We start from the raw sequence: 17,643 nt of genomic DNA on the forward strand, positions 1-17,643 counted from the left end.
GAGTTTTCATTCTCCTTTTTTCCTCAAGTTTGTACATACCTATCCCATCTACAAAAATTCAAAAACAGACGCGAGAAACCTAAAATCTCTTCTTCTTCAATGTTAATCTTGTTAAATTTTAAATATGATTTTATGAGAAATTTGGAGTGGGTATTATTTGAACTTATTAGAAATAGTCTAAGTAAGTTGTATACAAAATTTGAAGTCATTTGATGGAGTTTTAGACTAGTTTTGAACAAGAATTGCAGGTGAAATCGTATAAGAAGTTCATCAGAGATGTTTATATACTTTTATATGATATTATACAATTTTATACAAAAAGGTATATTATGTATATAGTTGTATAAAAATGTATAAAGATGTATAAATACTGTAAAAAAATATTGGTGATACCTATGTATATACGTGTAGAAGAAGAAGAAGAATATGTGAGAAATTTACCAAATACATGTAAATAATGTATTATTGTATATGAAAGTTGTTTATATACTGTTATATACTATTTATATAATTTTATACACTATTATACAGATGAATCCTATCAATGGAGCTTCATATGTTCTTCTTTCTTGGGGATCTTCTGAAATTTAACTCAAATCTAGCTTAAATCTACTCCAAATCACTTCAAATTTAAGTTTTGAACTCCTCTTGATGATTCCAATCAATTGGAAAAACACCCAATCCAAACAACTAATAAATCAAAAAACGCAATTTCTGAAATCGAAGCTTTGAAACACCTTTAATGGTGACTTCTATTTTCCAAGTTTATAATCAACCACTGGAATTAGAATTACACGTGGAATGAGGATAAGACTGAGACCATGCCAATACCTTCTTTCTAGTTTGGTGATCCAACAATCAACCAAGTGAACCTCTTTAGTGCAAACACAGTTCTTTCTACTCCATTGAAAGAATGATCTTCATATGACTCCAAAAAACTAATTCTTTATTATTTTTTCTTCTTCATCCAAATAGTGATTATCGGCTTTGAATCTGGAGGAGCGTTGATGAAGAATAATAATGAAGAAAGTTTGGGATGCAAAGTTGGAACACGAGGAGAAGAAGAACAGAGAAAAATAAAAAGAAATTAAAAGGAGTGGGCTAATAGGGGAAAAGTAATTTTCACATTATATACAACCTAGGCCACACTGGGTAAGGGCTTCAAACGTGGGTCATTTTTTGATGGGCTATTGATCCAAGTGATAAGGAGTGTATTTCTCCCAAAGATTTTAGATACGACCTCCATGGTACGAAGCATTACACAACAACCGCGAAGAGTAAATTAAAAGCCGTACTAGAAAATTGCTCAAAGTGCATTAATATTTGACAAAATAGCACGGTATAGCCAGTTTTCGGACTGGTCATTCAAAAATAGCCAGCGTTTACCAAGTCAATGAAAAATAGCCACTATTTTTCTGCAACAGAGATCGGTCCAGCATAATATACTGGAGTTTGGTGCACCTATGTATGAATTCTAGCATATTATGCTGGACCAGTATACTTTGTTGGCTCTAGTATAATATACTAGAGACTGGAGCACCGGTGCTCCAAACTCCAGTATATTATACTGGACCGGTATACTTGCTGGAACTCCAGTATATTATGATGGAGTTCTAGTGTACTTATGCTGGAACTCCATCATATTATGCTGGAGTTCTAGTGTACTTATGCTGGAGCTCCAGCATACTTATTCTGGAACTCCAGTATAATATGCTGGAGTTCAAGTAAACTTATGTTGTAACTCCAGCATAATATACTGGCGTATTTCCGAGTTTTGAACAGTATTTTCGCCCAGATTTATCTTTACATGAAAAATGACTAAATTTCGATTACTTTTTAAACTGGGCTATTTTTGAACGACCAGTTGTAAATCTGGCTCTTTTTTAATTTCTCCCTTAATATTTACAAGTAAAAAACATTACGAATTTGATTGAACTACAATTCACTATATTCCACTATGCCACTATACACACAATCAATTACTAGTCCAGTTCTAAAATTTTCGTGGTAGCTTTGCTAATAGAAAGTTACTGCCACTGCCATATGAAGTGGCTTCGGAGGAGAAGTCGGCAGCGGCGGTTGCATCTCTACAACTACCTTTCCTGGTCGGAGAGGCTGACATGGACATGGCAATGCTATGAACTTTGGTACTTGATCTCCAGGCATCAACACTGCCGGCATATTTGATATTTGGTTTTGCTTCCAATTCTGCAAAACAGAGCAACAAGATAATTCAGATCTCTTTCTTTTTTTTAGGTTATTCAAATAGAATGACAGTTTTTATATTTGATACTTCGAAAGCAAAATAAAATTATTCAACCAAGTAAGCAATATGTACAACTAACTCTAGAGATATTTTAATCTCTTGGAGGCTATTTGGTACATAAGATAAGAATAATAATTTTGAGATAAAGTTCCCATGTTTGGTTTGAGATGTTAATTAATCCCTGAATAACTTTTACACTAAAATGGTGGGATTAGTTACCCCTATTCATGGGATATTCCACCATTATCCCAAACGACATATTCTTGTAGTCATCACAAGTTTTAAAGCTACTTTAATACTACTATGTAATAGAAGCTTTCTTTTTTAATTTTCTTAAACTCCAGTCCAGTAAAATACCAACGGAGGAAGTAATTTGGACTTTATTATGTGTAGCTAGATGAACTCTGCCAGCCGTCGGTCCCAAACCAGAGAAAGAAAGAGGATATATTGCAATGGATTATTAGACGTGAATTCCAATAAAATGAAACGGACACGAAAGATTTATATAGAGCCAACCCAATTAAACTGGAAGTTATCGCTATTAGTCGATTGATTTTGTGTCGTTTGAAGAGGGAGATTTTGCAATCTTATCATGTGGGCTTTAGATTTCAAAGAAGAAGGGTCGTCACCGGCTTCGAGATCCGTACTGTCGGAGAAAGATCGACGGAGAGAGCGGAGTTTGTCCCAATGGTAGCAGCAAGAAAAGATTCCACTCAAGCTGAAAATGATTAGCAAGAGGAGGGCAGTGCCCAGTGGGAAGCCTAGTGAAGGCCGAGATGGATCCGAATGGGAAGGTGCATAATATTGATTCTCCGTCATTCTTTCTGTAACAATAATTCCAACTCTCTCCTTCCAACATTCAATGCTAGAAACAACTTCAGTTTAATTAAAAGCTGGAGCTGCTAAAATTACAATATAAGTAGTGTGAGAAGAAATAGAAATCGGAAAATTGAAGGTGGATTTGGTTTGAGCTGTGAGGCAGATGAGGGCTAGTAGTATTTATAAACTGAGAAGCCTAAAGATGTGTACGTGTAAAGGTACGTCTGCTGTCCGGGCCAATGTACGGAGGAAGTGCTGGGACCACATCCTTTATAAATTATTTTTTGAGTATTCTTTTCTCATAAGAAAAAGCAAATTCGAATCTTTTTATGAAATCTTATGAATAGCTTATAAGCGTCTTCCAAAAAAAGTTCAAGGCATTTTAAGGCCTCGTTTGCCCAATAAAAAATGAACCATAAAAAAATCATTTTCTTTTTGGGATTTTTTTAAAACTTTTTCCGGAATTATTATTTGATCATAAAAATTTCAAATCAAACTTAAAGTTGAATTCCGGAACTTTTTGGAATTCGAAAAACTCTAAAAAGTTATTTTTCACAACTTTCACTCTAATAGACCGTTTGGCCAAGCATCTCGAAAGGCCAAAAGTGACTTTTTTTTCTTTCCCAAAAGTACTTTTTTCCCCTAACTTGAGATGTTTGACAAAGTTTTTTTCTTTTGGGAAGAAGCAGAAGCAGTTTCTAAGAATCAGAAAAAAGTAGCTTCTTCCCAAAAGCAGAAGCAGAAGCAGTTTTAACTTTTCTTCTTACCAAAAATATCCTTAACAAAATATAGTATATACCAAAATAAACATTAAGCATAATACTTAGGATATTAATGTATAAATATTTCTTCTTATTTTTAGGATAGCTTTCTAATATATAGTGACTTCGGGGTGCACACTTTTATATTTGTTGAATAATTTTTAATATATTTAACTTATATTAAAAGAATTAAGTATTTTTTTAATTTTGTTTTCATATTTTACTTAAATAAAATGAAAAGATTTAATTATTGCATGTAGTAACAAAATTTTGAGATTATTTATTTACTTATAATATTAACTATTAACTAAATCTATTTATGTCCTTATTTGTAATTTGATACTTAAAAGCACTTTCTGAAAAGCTTGGTCAAACACAAATATTACTCAAAAGTGCTTTTCAGAGTAATTAGCCAAACACAATTTGATTTCTCCAAAAGTACTTTTGAAAAAAATACTTCTCAAAATAAGCTGATTTCTCCAGCATGGCCAAACAGGCTATAAATCTCTCACAAAAATTCAAATCTCCAATCCGTATTCATGTCCAAACACAACTCCAATTTCTAAATGAGTATTGGACATAAAAAAAAATTAAAGTTTTGTTAATGAAAACTATGAGTGTTATTTAACTTGAAATACTTTTTAAATAAGTTTTTCAATATTATACATTTATTTAATATTAATATTAAAGTTCTATTTCCTCAAAAATTGATGACCAGACTACAAACGTGCAAATAATGACTTTAATTTTGCAAGTGAAGTCATAGCCAAAGACCCAAGATCTACTTTCTGCTTCGTTTTGGTTGTGGAGAATTTGTGCTAAACATGCCTTCTTTTCCTTTTAAAAAAGTACATTCACTTTAACAAAACATATACATGTGAAACATGGGCCGAACTTGATAAAATTCGATTAAGAAGTAACAACAACAACAACAAAAGGAGACTCCACAAAGATTGCGGCAAGAAATTAAATTTTCGGAAGTTGGTTGAACTAACTGATAGGTTTGCAGTGTGGAAACAAGAAAATGGGAAACACCCTTCAGCTGGCAAAGACAATGGAATTCTGTGATGTCCTTTTCCATTGCCGGTTCCACATTCTTGAGTCGTCAGTAGCGTTTTATTGACGTTAACTTGTGTAGTGTATAATCTACCCTCTTCTTAATTATTTCTTAAATTCCTAGCTTGAAAAGGACCTAATTAAGAATCAGAGTGTCTTTTCTTAGGTTTCTTCCTCCCGTGCCCGTCGTTGCCTTAGAGGGAAGATTAGTAAAGTGGGAAAAGAAAGAGTTGTGAATTTGTTCAGTCTGTTATATTGAACTTGAACTTGTTAATACGGTGAATTTGGCAGAAGAAATCTTGTCTTTTGTTAGCATGAAAGTGAAAAGTAGAGACTTAGAGGTCGTTTGGTACAATGGTGAGATATCTCATGATATCTTTTGGGATATTTTATGGGATTAGTTGTCCCACCTTCTATATGGGATAATTAATTTTAAATTTTAGTGTAAAAGTTATCCCAAAATTAGCTGATACTCCAAACCAAACATGAAATAAAGTTAATCCCAAACATTATCCCGAAATTATTATTATCCTTATCCCATGTTCCAAACGATCTAGCCCTTGAAGTATAAATATTTTTCGTATTTACTTCCCAAAGAGCTGTGACACTTTGGGATTCTAAAGTGCACAAGTATACAGACACATCATATCTTCTTCTATTCTTAAACACTACATGAGAAAAAATATAAAAGCACGGGCATAAGGATACGGCTTTTGATGAGTTACAATGTTTCATTAATATCTCCTTATTTTAGAGAACTTTCAGACATTACATATCTAGGGCAAAACTAAAATTAATTACTTAACCAGTAGGGACCATAGTCACCACATTGAGAAAAAGCTTAAGACCAGTGAGTGGACCATTCAAATTTCTTAACCAATAATGTCTCGTCTCCTACATATAACTTAACATACTTAATTCCAAGTCGTACGAGCAATTATCATGAGACATATTTCTGAACTAGTCTGGCCTGACAGTGCAAGCTCGACTCTCTACGTCAACTCTTCCCACCAGCGTTCTCAACTAACAAACGTTAACGCATATGCTATGATAGGAAACACTTAAGTTCCACAATTCAGAGAAAAAAAGATGCTGAATATGGCGAAATAAGGAATTCAAGTTTGAAACGTCTAGACGAAAATTCTACTTATATATTCAATATCTTCTTCTTTTTGGCCCACGATAATCTTATGTTTTCTTTAAATCTTAGACTAAATTATTAGCTAGGATGGTTGACGTTAGACGCGAGAAGACAACCAACAGTCGCTTCCGAGAGTGCGACATTGGCTGTATTCAACTCTATCTTGTATCCCAAAAATACCAACATCTGAAGCCATAAGCCACTTGCCCAATAGGCCCACATCGTAACTGAGTTCATCGTCTACCCTGTTGTCCTAGCTAGGCTTTGGCTGCTGCTTGTGGTACCATTGAAAATGAACATCTTCATATACACACGCATGTCGTCGCAGCTTGAAACAATTAAGACTAGGTTATCTTTTACCTACTTGAGGAAAGGTTAGGAATTAGTCTGATCAGTCATATTCCGAGCTAGTGTTATCCGTTTCAAGATTTCGACCGATTAAATTTGCTTTCAAACAATGATATAATTAAAATTAATGCTCAATTTCTTAGCTGCTTTGACGTAAACGCTTTGGATGCTTTTGTCCGATTGGTCCATACAGTTACAAATGCACTTCTTCCATTTTTTTAGAGTTTATGTTAATGTTATACACTATCAGGATTTCTATAACATCAAATCATTTTTATCTATTATAGCAGCTAACTAAACTGTCTTCTTCTTAAGATTATAAATTTATTTTCATTTAAGGAGATTTACATGCAAATATCTTTTTGGATGATTTAATAGTGTAAATAATTCTTTAGACGGACGACGACATATATAACTTAAACTCTTCTATATAACGCTATTGTTGACTCTCCTCTCCTCTAGTTTAAGAAAGGAAGGAACCTTTTAATATAAGCCAAAAGTATACTATTATAACTTATGTGATGTATGACATTTCAATGGTTTCTACGTAAAAGCATGTCACTAAAGGTGAAATATAAATTTATGACTATACATGACAATTCACACCAAACCAGTTTGTATTTTTACACTCTTATAGCCCGTTTGGCCAAGCTGCAAAAATTAATTTATTTTGAGAAGCATTTTTAAAAAAAAAAAATGTTTTTCTCAAAAGTACTTTTGGTGAGAAGAAGTTTGTGTTTGGCTAATTAGTTTGAAAAACACTTCTAAACAACAATTAATGTTTGGCCAAACTTTAAAAAACTGTTTCTAAGTGTATTTTTCTCAAAAATGCTTCTCAAAAAAGTGCTTTTGGAGAGAAACTACTTTTTTCTGCTTCTCCTCAAAAGCACTTTTTTCCTTCCAAAAGCTTAGCCAAACACCTCAATTTTTAGCCAAAAGTGCTTTTGACAAAAAAAAAACACTTTTAACCAAAAAAAGCTTGCCAAACAGGCTATTAATAAACAAGAAAAACCCTTAGTATCCGAATTACGAAACTGAAACCAAAAAGAAAAAGGAAATTAATGAGAGACATATATCTGTGCCTACACTATGTAAAAGAATGTTTTTTTTGTTCTGGTGACCTCCGCTTATATTTCACTAGTAAACTTGCCGCGCTTCGCGAGGTTGTTAAAGAACATTAGTAGATTTATAGGACAATTATTTTTTAGATAAGATATAAAATGAGAAGTTGATAGATTCTTTTAGAACTATATTTTTCGAACCATTCCTTAAATAGCACTCTAAGCTATTAATAATGTAATTTATTTTGTTTTCATGCATTTTGTAAATATTAGTGGTGGTTAGCAGTGCTAAAAACGGACCCAATCCAAAAACTAAAACAGAGAATTGAAGTTTTAACGACATGTCCATCAGATCAGTTAGATCTTTATGATTTAATGCAAAAATTGAAGTTTGGCACACTGCGTAGTACATGTTCTAATAGTTTTATGATACACATGTATACTCCTTTGTCAATGACCTCTATCATACCACTCTTCAGAAAAATCCCAGATACCAAAGGAATTAGTTTCAATAGCTTAAAAGTACCACAAAAATGTCAGATTATAATGGTTTGTAAATGTGGTTATCAAGAAACGAAAGTTATTTGCACAGTTAACATGCCGAAGCTGATTGTCTGATGGGCACAAAGTCCATTAGGTACTCTAACATTGAAATACTTGTGTAGACATGGTCATTCTTAAATTTTGAATAGTAATTAGGAACAATGAGTTAGTAAATGCAACATCACATTACGTTAGCCTATCACGATAATGTATGCATTTCAACTTTCCCAAGGGGTGTCAATCCAAAATGCTATTGACAGAGCATGAAATCCTTTTGTTAAGCAAATCATTCATTATTTTTTAAACACGTACCATAGTTACATTTTCCAAGCTGATATAGAAATAGAAAGGCATCATAAATTAGTAAGTGTACTGATGGCCAATAGTCCAAGGTCTCATACCAACAAATCAAGTACATACGTAGAACAGAAAAGAAATAAGGAGAAGAGAGTATGAGTTGACTAATGCCTTCTTGATTCCATCTATCATTGTCTAAAATTCTGTGGCTAACAGCTTTTAGAAGTAAAAGTTGGAAAAAAAAACCATTCTACAAGATATCAAATCACATTTTAATTTAATGAAATATTCTTCTTTATATAGAATTATTCCCCTCATTCTACATACTTTATTGCCATTTGAATGCTTTGAATTTTAAAGGACTGAATTAAACTTTTAATTTTTTCCCTCTTTAAATACGATTGAAACATTAAGAAATTATCTTGCAGTTCTCTTTCCAATGAATTCATTGTGTTTTGAGCTGCTCAAGTGCTTTTTTCAGCTGCTGAGACTGCAATATCGGTTTTGGTCTTGTCATTCCAGCACCCTACATCAGATATTCCATATGATGAGAAAACCAATGTCAATTGATAAAAATTAAAGAATTGGAGCAACAATATGCTAATAACAATTAGGTCTATCCACAGTTACATTGGTATTCCTCCTAAGCACGTTAAATAGAAATACTAATCTTCAACTTGTTCTCCCGTATTTACTGATTGTCAATATTAATTAACGCAGAGCTTCTTCCATTAGTTTGACGAAAGTAAGCCAGCTCTTCCCTAACTATGAAGGAATTGCTTAGTTTCTGCTACTTAACAATAAGACCATCTTTCAGAAAATTCAGTAAATTATTCTATTCCTATGGCAAAGATAAAGAAGCCACATAGGATGAGCGGTGTAGGAAAAATTACGATTAATATTTTTATGACGTTGATCCTTACGTCCAAGAATGATAAAATGACACTTACTTTAATTTTTGCATGATGGTGGTTGTGCTGTGTTGAAGGTTCTGCTAAAGACACAACTTCTTTACATATGCTCCAAGTTCCTTGACCCTCTTCTTATGGTTTACATTCTCCACATGAGAAATTGCAGAAGAATAACAGTAATTACTAGCTAATACATTATCAACCTTCTGAGGTGTAATAGATAAATCATAAGCTATCCAACCTTTGTCATATCATTTTGAGTTGTTAGCAAGTGATAAGCAGCAGTGAGGTGCACGCGCAATGACATGGCATTGAATTAGTTTGAGTTGTCCTGTTTCCTCGACGTGGTACTTAAACTAATATATTTTCAAATGCATAAATTCTCTTGTACTAACACTTGCCATATATAAAAATCCAGTATGACATAAACAGGTACCTGAGAGGGCAATACTTGCTGCCAATAATGACAAATTTACCTACTAACATGAAAATTAAAATGTAGAATCCACATTACATGATAGGCAAAATAAGTCTCTCTAACAGTTGAAAGGCGTCACCAACAACAATAAAGCATTTTCCCTAAATGATTCATAAAATAATTAAAACAAAAAGCAGATGAAAATAATACGTAAAGTATAAATGATGAACCAATAGAAGTTCCAAGAGTGTCTGTTATAGGCCCTTGTTTTGCCCTTGGCCACATCTCTGTCACAAAGGTATAAATAATCAAAATATAAGAGGGAATAGGGAATTAATTAACATGATAAAAGAGAAGAAGTGAAGTGTTTCACCGAAGTAGTTAAACACATTCAAGAAGCAGTTGTAATCAGAAAACCCAAATGGGTAGATTAGCGCTCAGAATGTTGACCGAGAGAATCGAGATTTGATGTAGAGAGCGATTCCTGAAACCTGAAAAGAGGAAATAAGTGATTTGATTGAGCAAATCAGTGAGACAAAATTGAACAACAAAGTTGCAAAATTTTACAGAGCAAGGCACATTAGACCAAAAAACATAATGAATCAAATCTGCAAAAATAATCTGAACATCAAAAGACAGAGATGGAACTCTAATGAAAAAGGGAGAAGGGAAAAGGAAAAAAGGAGGATAAGAAGATGCAGCAACAGAGAGGGAAGGTACTACCGGTTGAAAATCTGTACTCTTACTCTGATTTTGAATGGAAAGAAAAGTAATTCTCTATCAGTGGGAAGAAAGTCGTGTCATCGGTTTCGAGAGAGGGTGGAGAAAAAGTCTGCATTAAGTAACATATAGTAATAGTGGAAGGAAGTGATGGCCCTTTATTCCGGCAGTTACGGGGGTTTTGACATGCTGCCACATCATTCCTAGGCTAAGACGGATTAAGAGTCATTTAATTAGACCGGTAATCTCTCAAAAGACTTAAATATAGCTTTTGTTTTATCCTATTATCTAGCTTTGCGTAGAGTTAAGAAAAGTGATTTACTTTGATCTATAATTATAATATCCCAAATCCATCATAAGCACGAGAAGTACCTTCTCTTATCCAACTCAACTCTTTTTAACTATATTTCACGATAGTTCAATTAATACTTTCCCAAATTTCAATTTCAACAAGAGTTCAAGAGATTTTGCCAACCTTTATTGGGAATTTTAAGTATTTGAAGTGACAGTAGAAGAGAAAAGAATAAAGAAAATGAAGTTAAAGTGAGATTCCATAATTATAGGATATTATATACAGGAGAAGCAAAAAGTACTTTGTCTGCTTTCTAAACCCGTCTATTAGGATCACTTTTCTGCAATAGCTAATTAGCTACTCTTACAGAATTGGCCTATCGTGCGACATATCTAAGGATAGACTTTGGCCAACGCGTACAGTACAGAAATTTGCTTTTAAAGATAGCTCTAAGTTATATACATCGTCAGAAATTTTTACACTCTCAAATTATCTTTATATAATATAACAGGTAACTTGTCTTATTTTAAATAGTAAATGATAAAAAGGTTTTCCTATAAATATTTTTTGCGTGAGCCTAAAAAACTATTTACACTTACAAAACTACAAGGAATTTGGATGACGGGTATTCTAGTGATCCGTATAAAGTGTAGACATATAAAACAAGAAAAGAAAAAAGTACTTTACATTTCCGCCACTATGCGCCAGGAATTGTTTCAAGACGACTATACTTTTCACACTATACATTAGATGTGGCGGATCCAATAGTGGAAGACAGAAAAAAGTCTTTAATAAAATTAAGAACATATACTAAAATATTCTTTTCACTTTATTTTCCATTTTCGGAAAGAAAAAAAAAAACGAGACATGGGAGAAATGAGCCATGTGTTGCCCCAGTGCGAGTCCATAACGGATTTGTGGGATTTTTATACAAGTGTGACATAAATAAATAAAAAAAAAGTGACTATTTAAAGAGCGCTATATTTTAACAGAATTTTGACTGTTTAAAGAGCGCTATATATGTATAACGCATGGTTGAGCCGTGCTATGCAGCGCTGATAAGACAGTTAAGCATAGCGCTCTATATAACCGTGCTATATGGGTATAACGCAGTAATAAAAAGTGTTATACTTGTTTTAAATAAACGGTCCCTCCTTCTTCCCACAATCATCGAACCAGACGACCCCATTTTTCTAAACAAAACAGAACGGTCCCCTCTCCCAAAATTTCATCTTAAAAAAATTGTAGCGGACCCCACCCGTCACACAAAAAAATAAGATTGTAGGTCACACATCCTACCCAATCCTTATATTGTTGTGGTTTCCTCATTTCGGGCTCAAAATTTCAATTCATCGACTTTTCGAAAAACATAAATCGAGGTATTCCGATTTAGTTTATGTCGAAACTCGTATAATAATGCATATTAGTTATTTTGAATGTGTTTTCATGTTTTTTTGTGTTGTTTGCGATTAAACTAGTATCTTATTTTTATTCGGACTAAGATATTAGTGTTTTAAAAAAATATTTAAAAATTGAGAAATTATTTTTTTTGTTAATAAAAATATTCATAAATTTCTTTTACTATTTTATATGTAATTTCGTGAATGTAATGTTATTAAAATATATTTGTTGTTTTTATCTAGTTTAGATTATTTATTTGCTTAAAGACTAGTGCCATTTTACCGTAGTAAAATGTAGAGCCTTTTAGCGTAGAATCACTGTAGTTTAAGTATCTATTATATTGATAGATCAAACAAAGACTCTGTCCAATTACAATTTACAAAAATTAATTATTTAATTTATAAAACAAAAACACGAAATTATGAAAATATTAAAATTGACACACATAAGAATTCAGGATAGATTGGTGCTACTAGGCCTCAAATATCGAGCCTGAAACCCATAAGTATATACTCTGTCCAATTACAATTTACAAAAATATTAATTTATGTACAAAAAATTATGAAAAATATTGAAATTGACACACATAAGAATTCAGGATAGCTTGGTGCTATTGAGCCTCAAATATCGAGCCTGGAGCCCATAGGTATATACTCTATCCAATTATAATTTACAAAAATTAATTATTTAATTTATAAAACAAACACATAAAATTATGAAAATATTGAAATTGACACACATAAGAATTCAGGATAGTTTGGTGCTACTGGGCCTCAAATATCGAGCTTGGAACCCATAGGTATATACTCTGTCCAATTACAATTTACAAAAATTAATTATTTAATTTATAAAACAAACACACAAAATTTTGAAAAATATTAAAATTGACACATATAAGAATTCAGGATAGCATGGTGCTACTAGCCTCAAATATCGAGCCTGGAGCCCATAGGTATATACTCTGTCCAATTATAATTTACAAAAATTACGACAACAACAACATACCCAGTAAAATTCCACTAGTGGGGTCTGGGGAGAGTAGAGTGTACGCAAACCTTACCCTTACCCCGAAAAGAGCAGAGAGGCTGTTTCTAGGAAACTCTCGACTCAACAGGAGAGACAATAATATCAGAAATAAAAAAGAGAAAAGACATGTAACAACAAAAGATACCAGAAAGAAAATAACCACAACAAATAAGTGAAAGGACAATAACACAAAACTATGCAAACAACAATGTGAATACAACAAAGGCCGCTAACAAACCTACACGAAACTCTATCAGACTACCCGGTACAAAGAGGGAAGAACTCTCGACTACCCCCTAGCCTACCACCCTAATGCTCGACCTCCACATGTTCCTATCAAGAGCCATGTCCTCGAAAATATGAAGCCGTGCCATGTCCTGCCTAATTACCTCGCCCCAATACTTCTTAGGCCGCCCTCTGCCTCTTTTCGTACCTGTCAAAGTCAACTGCTCACACCTCCTAACCGGTGCATCTATGCTTCTCCTCCGCACGTGTCTGAACCATCTAAGTCGCGCTTCCCGCATCTTGTCGTCCACAGAAGCCACGCCCACTCTCTCCCGAGTATCTTCATTCCGAATCTTATCCAGCCTAGTGTACCCACACATCCATCTCAACATCCTTATTTCTGCTACTTTCATCTTCTGGATATGTGAATTCTTGACTGACCAACACTCAGCTCCATACAACATGGCCGATCTAACCACCGCTTTATAGAACTTACCTTTAAGTTTCGGTGGCACATTCTTGTCACACAGGACTCCAGACGCAAACCTCCATTTCATCCACCCCACTTCATTACGATGCGTAACATCCCCGTCAATCTCCCCATCTTCCTGGATAATTGACCCTAAGTACTTAAAACTTTCTTTCTTGAGGATGACCTGTGAGTCAAGCTTGACTTCTACATCTGCTTCCCCCGTCACATCGCTGAACTTTCATTCCATATATTCTGTCTTAGTCCTACTCAACTTGAAACCTTTAGACTCTAGAGACTTCCTCTATACCTCCAGTCTCCCATTAACACCGCCTCGTGTCTTATCAATCAGAACTATAACATTAGCGAACAACATACACCATGGCAGCTTTCCTTGGATATGATGTATCAGTGCGTCCATCGCTAGAGCAAATAAGAACGGGTTGAGCGCAGATCCTTGTTGTAATCTTATAACCACCGAAAAAGGATCTGAGTCACCTCCCACAGTCCTAACCCGAGTCATAGCTCCATCATACATATCCTTTATCGCCCTAATGCAAGCCACCAGCACACCTTTCACCTCCAGACACCTCCAAAGGACGTCCCTAGGGACCTTGTCATATGCCTTCTCTAGATCAATAAACACCATATGCAAATCCCTCTTCCTATCCCTGTATAGTTCCACCAACCTCCTGATAAGGTGGATAACTTTCGTAGTAGAATGGCCCGGCATGAACCCGAACTGGTTTTCTGATATAGACACCGCCCTCCTTATCCTCCCTTCCACCACCCTCTCCCAGACTTTCATGGTATGACTTAGTAACTTGATGCCCCTATAGTTGTTACAATTCTAGATATCCCATTTATTCTTGTACACCGGAACCATTGTACTCCACCGCCACACATCATGCATCATCTTTGTCCTGAAGGTAACATTAAACAACCCAGTCAGCCACTTCAAGCTTGCCCTACCTGCATATCTCCAAAACTCTACTGGAATCTTGTTAGGTTAGGTCACTTTGCCCCGACTCATCTTACCCATTGCACCCACGACCTCCTCAACCTTAATGCGCCTACAATACCTAAAGTCTCGGTGACTCTCGAAGTGCCCCAATTGCCCTAATATGATGTTTCTATCCCCTGCTTCATTTATAAGTTTATGAAAGTACGACTGCCATTTTTGCCTAATCTGGGCCTCTTCCATCAATACTCGACCGTCCTCATCTTTGATGCACCTCACTTGATCCAGATCGCGAGCCTTCTTCTCTCTTGCTTTGGCCAATGAAAAAAACTTCTTATCCCCACCTTTCCCCCCAAGTTCCTCATAAAGCCGACCAAAAGCAGCAGTCTTAGCCTCTGTGACCGCTACTTTCGCCTCCTTCCTAGCCTCCTTATATTTTTCTCTGTTCGTACTCCTCTGATCCTCGTCGATGCTCTCTACTAATTTAATGTACGCAACTTTCTTGGCTTCCACTTTAACTTGGACAATGTCATTCCACCACCAGTCGCCTCGATATCCCCCATAATAGACTTTCGAAACTCCCAACACCTCTCTTGCTGCCTCCCTTATACAGTCCGCCGTCGCCGTCCACATAGCACTAGCGTCCCCACTACTCTTCCTGGCACCTATATTTGTCAGCCGCCCTTCGAACTCTTGCGCATTATCCTTAGACAAAGCTCCCCACCTGATCCTCGACGGACCCCGTACAAACCTCTTCATCAAAATACTAACATCTATCACTAGGAGCCTATGTTGAGTTTCGAGGTTCTCACTCGGGATCACCTTTCAATCCTCGCACAACCCCCCTATTACACCTCCTGAGGAGGAGATAGTCAATTTGAGTCTTAGCCACCATACTCCGGAAAGTAACCAAATATTCCTCCCTCTTTGGAAACATATAGTTCACGATCACCAACTCAAAAACTCTAGCGAAATCCAACAGTGAGGTACCACCCTTGTTCCTATCACCAAAGCCGAAGCCGCCGTGCACCTCACCATAGGCACCAACAGACAATCCAATATGGCCATTGAAATCCCCTCATATGAATAGCTTCTCCGTCGGCGGAATACCCCGCACCACCTCATCCAGCGCCTCCCAAAAGCACCTTTTTACCTTCTCGTCCAAGCCCGTTTGTGGCGCGTAAGCACTAATGACATTCAGAGTGCTCCCTCCAACTACTACCTTAATCACTATCAATCTGTTATTCACCCGTCTAACCTCTACCATCGGCTCTCTAAGCTCCCTGTCCACCGAAATGCCCACTCCGTTCTTGCCCTTCACGACTCCGGAGAACTACAATTTATACCCGTCTACATTCCTCACCTTCGTTCCTACCCACCAAGTCTCCTGCACACACGCTATATTGACCCTCCTCTTTTGGAGAATCTTCGCCAGCTCTATAGACTTTCCCGTCAACGTCCCTATATTCCAAAATCCAACTCTCAACCTACAGGCTACCTTGTTCTCTTTACCCCATTTGGGCCCCGTCCCACCCCCGATCCTTGCCCTACCCCCTCCCCACCACCCGACCTCCCCGAGGACATGACCCTACTCTGCCATTACAAACCATAGTCTCTATACCTATGAAGGTCTAAAAATGAAACGGAGAAAAAACACCACACAAAACAATAAAGGGAGCAAATAGTAACTACAAGCCCACTAAACTGACTAGACTAGTAGGAAATACTACGCTAATAAAGTAATTAACACAGATGACAAATAAACAAGAGGCGAGAGGTACCAATTCCCATGAATAGAACCTAGAACTCTCGAATTGATATACTCCCGATGCTGCGGAAACTGGCGTATAGCTTCTACTTTACTGCTTGTGCGCTGCACCTCCCAAAAATGATACCTGCAAAATATGCAAACACCCACGGAACCAAGAGAATAGGGTAGCAAAAAACCCAGAAATGAAAACCAATATCTTCTACAAATTACCCTTAAAGCAAAAAATCTGTTTTATATCTTTTGAGATCACAGAAAAAATTCAACAGTAATGGAGTAAGGGCGGCAGCTTCCTTGCCGGTAAACGTGCCGGATTGGTGAAAATACTGAAGGAAGAGTACAAAGAGAATAGGAGAAGTGATAGACGACGAGGACGGTGAGAATCAGATTCCGTCGCATGGTAAAATAACCACAAAGTGTATCGAAAATCCTACAGTACTGTTCTTACTGATTTTCTCAGTCGAATCGGGTCTTGATCGTCTAGGATTTTCTCAATCTATCGGATCTTGATTTGTTTCCGGTCAAATACTTCTAATTTATCTGGAAAGCTTGAAGAATGGGTCCTGCAAAGAATTAGTGAATAGACAATAGAGTAATAACGTCTCTGCAATCAAGAATCACAATATGATGGATAGGTGATGCTCGCCGACGATGCCTTTCCGATGGCAGATAAAGCGACTGAACAGAAAATCTCCGATCGGTGACTGATGCCTTTTTCTATATGTTCTTCAACTGAAATAATCCACTATTCAGATTCTACAACTAATTAATATCAAATATAGCTAATAGTTCAATTCACTGAAGGATCGAATCCCTTTTCTGTAGCACCTGCTAAAGATTCCCTTTTCTTGGTAACTTTACAATTTAAAAAAATTAATTATTTAATTTATAAAACAAACACACAAAATTATGAAAATATTGAAATTGACACACATAAGAATTCAGGATAGCTTGGTGCTATTGGGCCTCAAGTATCGAGCCTGGAACCCGTAGGTATATACTCTGTCCAATTATAATTTATAAAAATTAATTATTTAATTTATAAAACAAACACACAAAATTATGAAAAATATTAAAATTGAGACACATAAGAATTTAGAATAGCTTGGTACTACTGGGCCTCAAATATCGAGCCTGGAACCCATAGTATATACTCTATC

General features: G+C 35.7%; 1 protein-coding gene and 1 long non-coding RNA gene across 8 annotated transcripts; both read right to left on the minus strand.

The window, feature by feature from the left end:
- Positions 1–1,847: 1,847 nt before the first annotated feature.
- On the minus strand, positions 1,848–3,254 carry LOC107825234 (uncharacterized protein At5g65660-like). Of its 2 annotated transcripts, none has more exons than XM_016652065.2 (2): positions 2,783–3,254; positions 1,848–2,208 (listed from the first exon to the last, which is right to left on the minus strand). In XM_016652065.2, the coding sequence occupies exons 1-2, from the start codon at positions 3,083–3,085 to the stop codon at positions 2,017–2,019; spliced, it is 495 nt and encodes a 164-aa protein (XP_016507551.2). In that variant the 5' UTR covers positions 3,086–3,254; the 3' UTR covers positions 1,848–2,016. The 2 variants fall into 2 exon arrangements, 1 of the variants encoding a protein (XP_016507551.2); XR_012707796.1 differs by having other exon boundaries at positions 2,067–2,208; positions 2,896–3,036.
- Positions 3,255–8,540: 5,286 nt separating this feature from the next.
- Positions 8,541–17,345, minus strand: LOC107825235 (uncharacterized). 6 transcript variants are annotated; one of them, XR_012707800.1, is made up of 5 exons: positions 16,497–17,344; positions 9,640–10,112; positions 9,445–9,559; positions 9,243–9,349; positions 8,541–8,818 (listed from the first exon to the last, which is right to left on the minus strand). It is a non-coding gene; the product is annotated as an uncharacterized LOC107825235 (long non-coding RNA). The 6 variants fall into 6 exon arrangements; XR_012707801.1 differs by having other exon boundaries at positions 9,243–10,112; positions 16,497–16,610; positions 16,932–17,345; XR_012707802.1 differs by having other exon boundaries at positions 9,243–9,908; positions 9,995–10,112; positions 16,497–17,345.
- Positions 17,346–17,643: the final 298 nt, after the last annotated feature.

This window comes from Nicotiana tabacum, chromosome 3 (assembly GCF_000715075.1).
Source record: "Nicotiana tabacum cultivar K326 chromosome 3, ASM71507v2, whole genome shotgun sequence".
Lineage (NCBI taxonomy): Eukaryota > Viridiplantae > Streptophyta > Magnoliopsida > Solanales > Solanaceae > Nicotiana > Nicotiana tabacum.

Excerpts from the sequence above, each read along its gene's own strand:
- LOC107825234 (XM_016652065.2), bottom strand. The coding sequence starts at position 3,085 with ATGACGGAGAATCAATATTATGCACCTTCCCATTCGGATCCATCTCGG. Across the intron at positions 2,209-2,782 it reads ATAACTTCCAGTTTAATTGG|AATTGGAAGCAAAACCAAAT; the intron begins GTTGGCTCTATA and ends TCTGTTTTGCAG.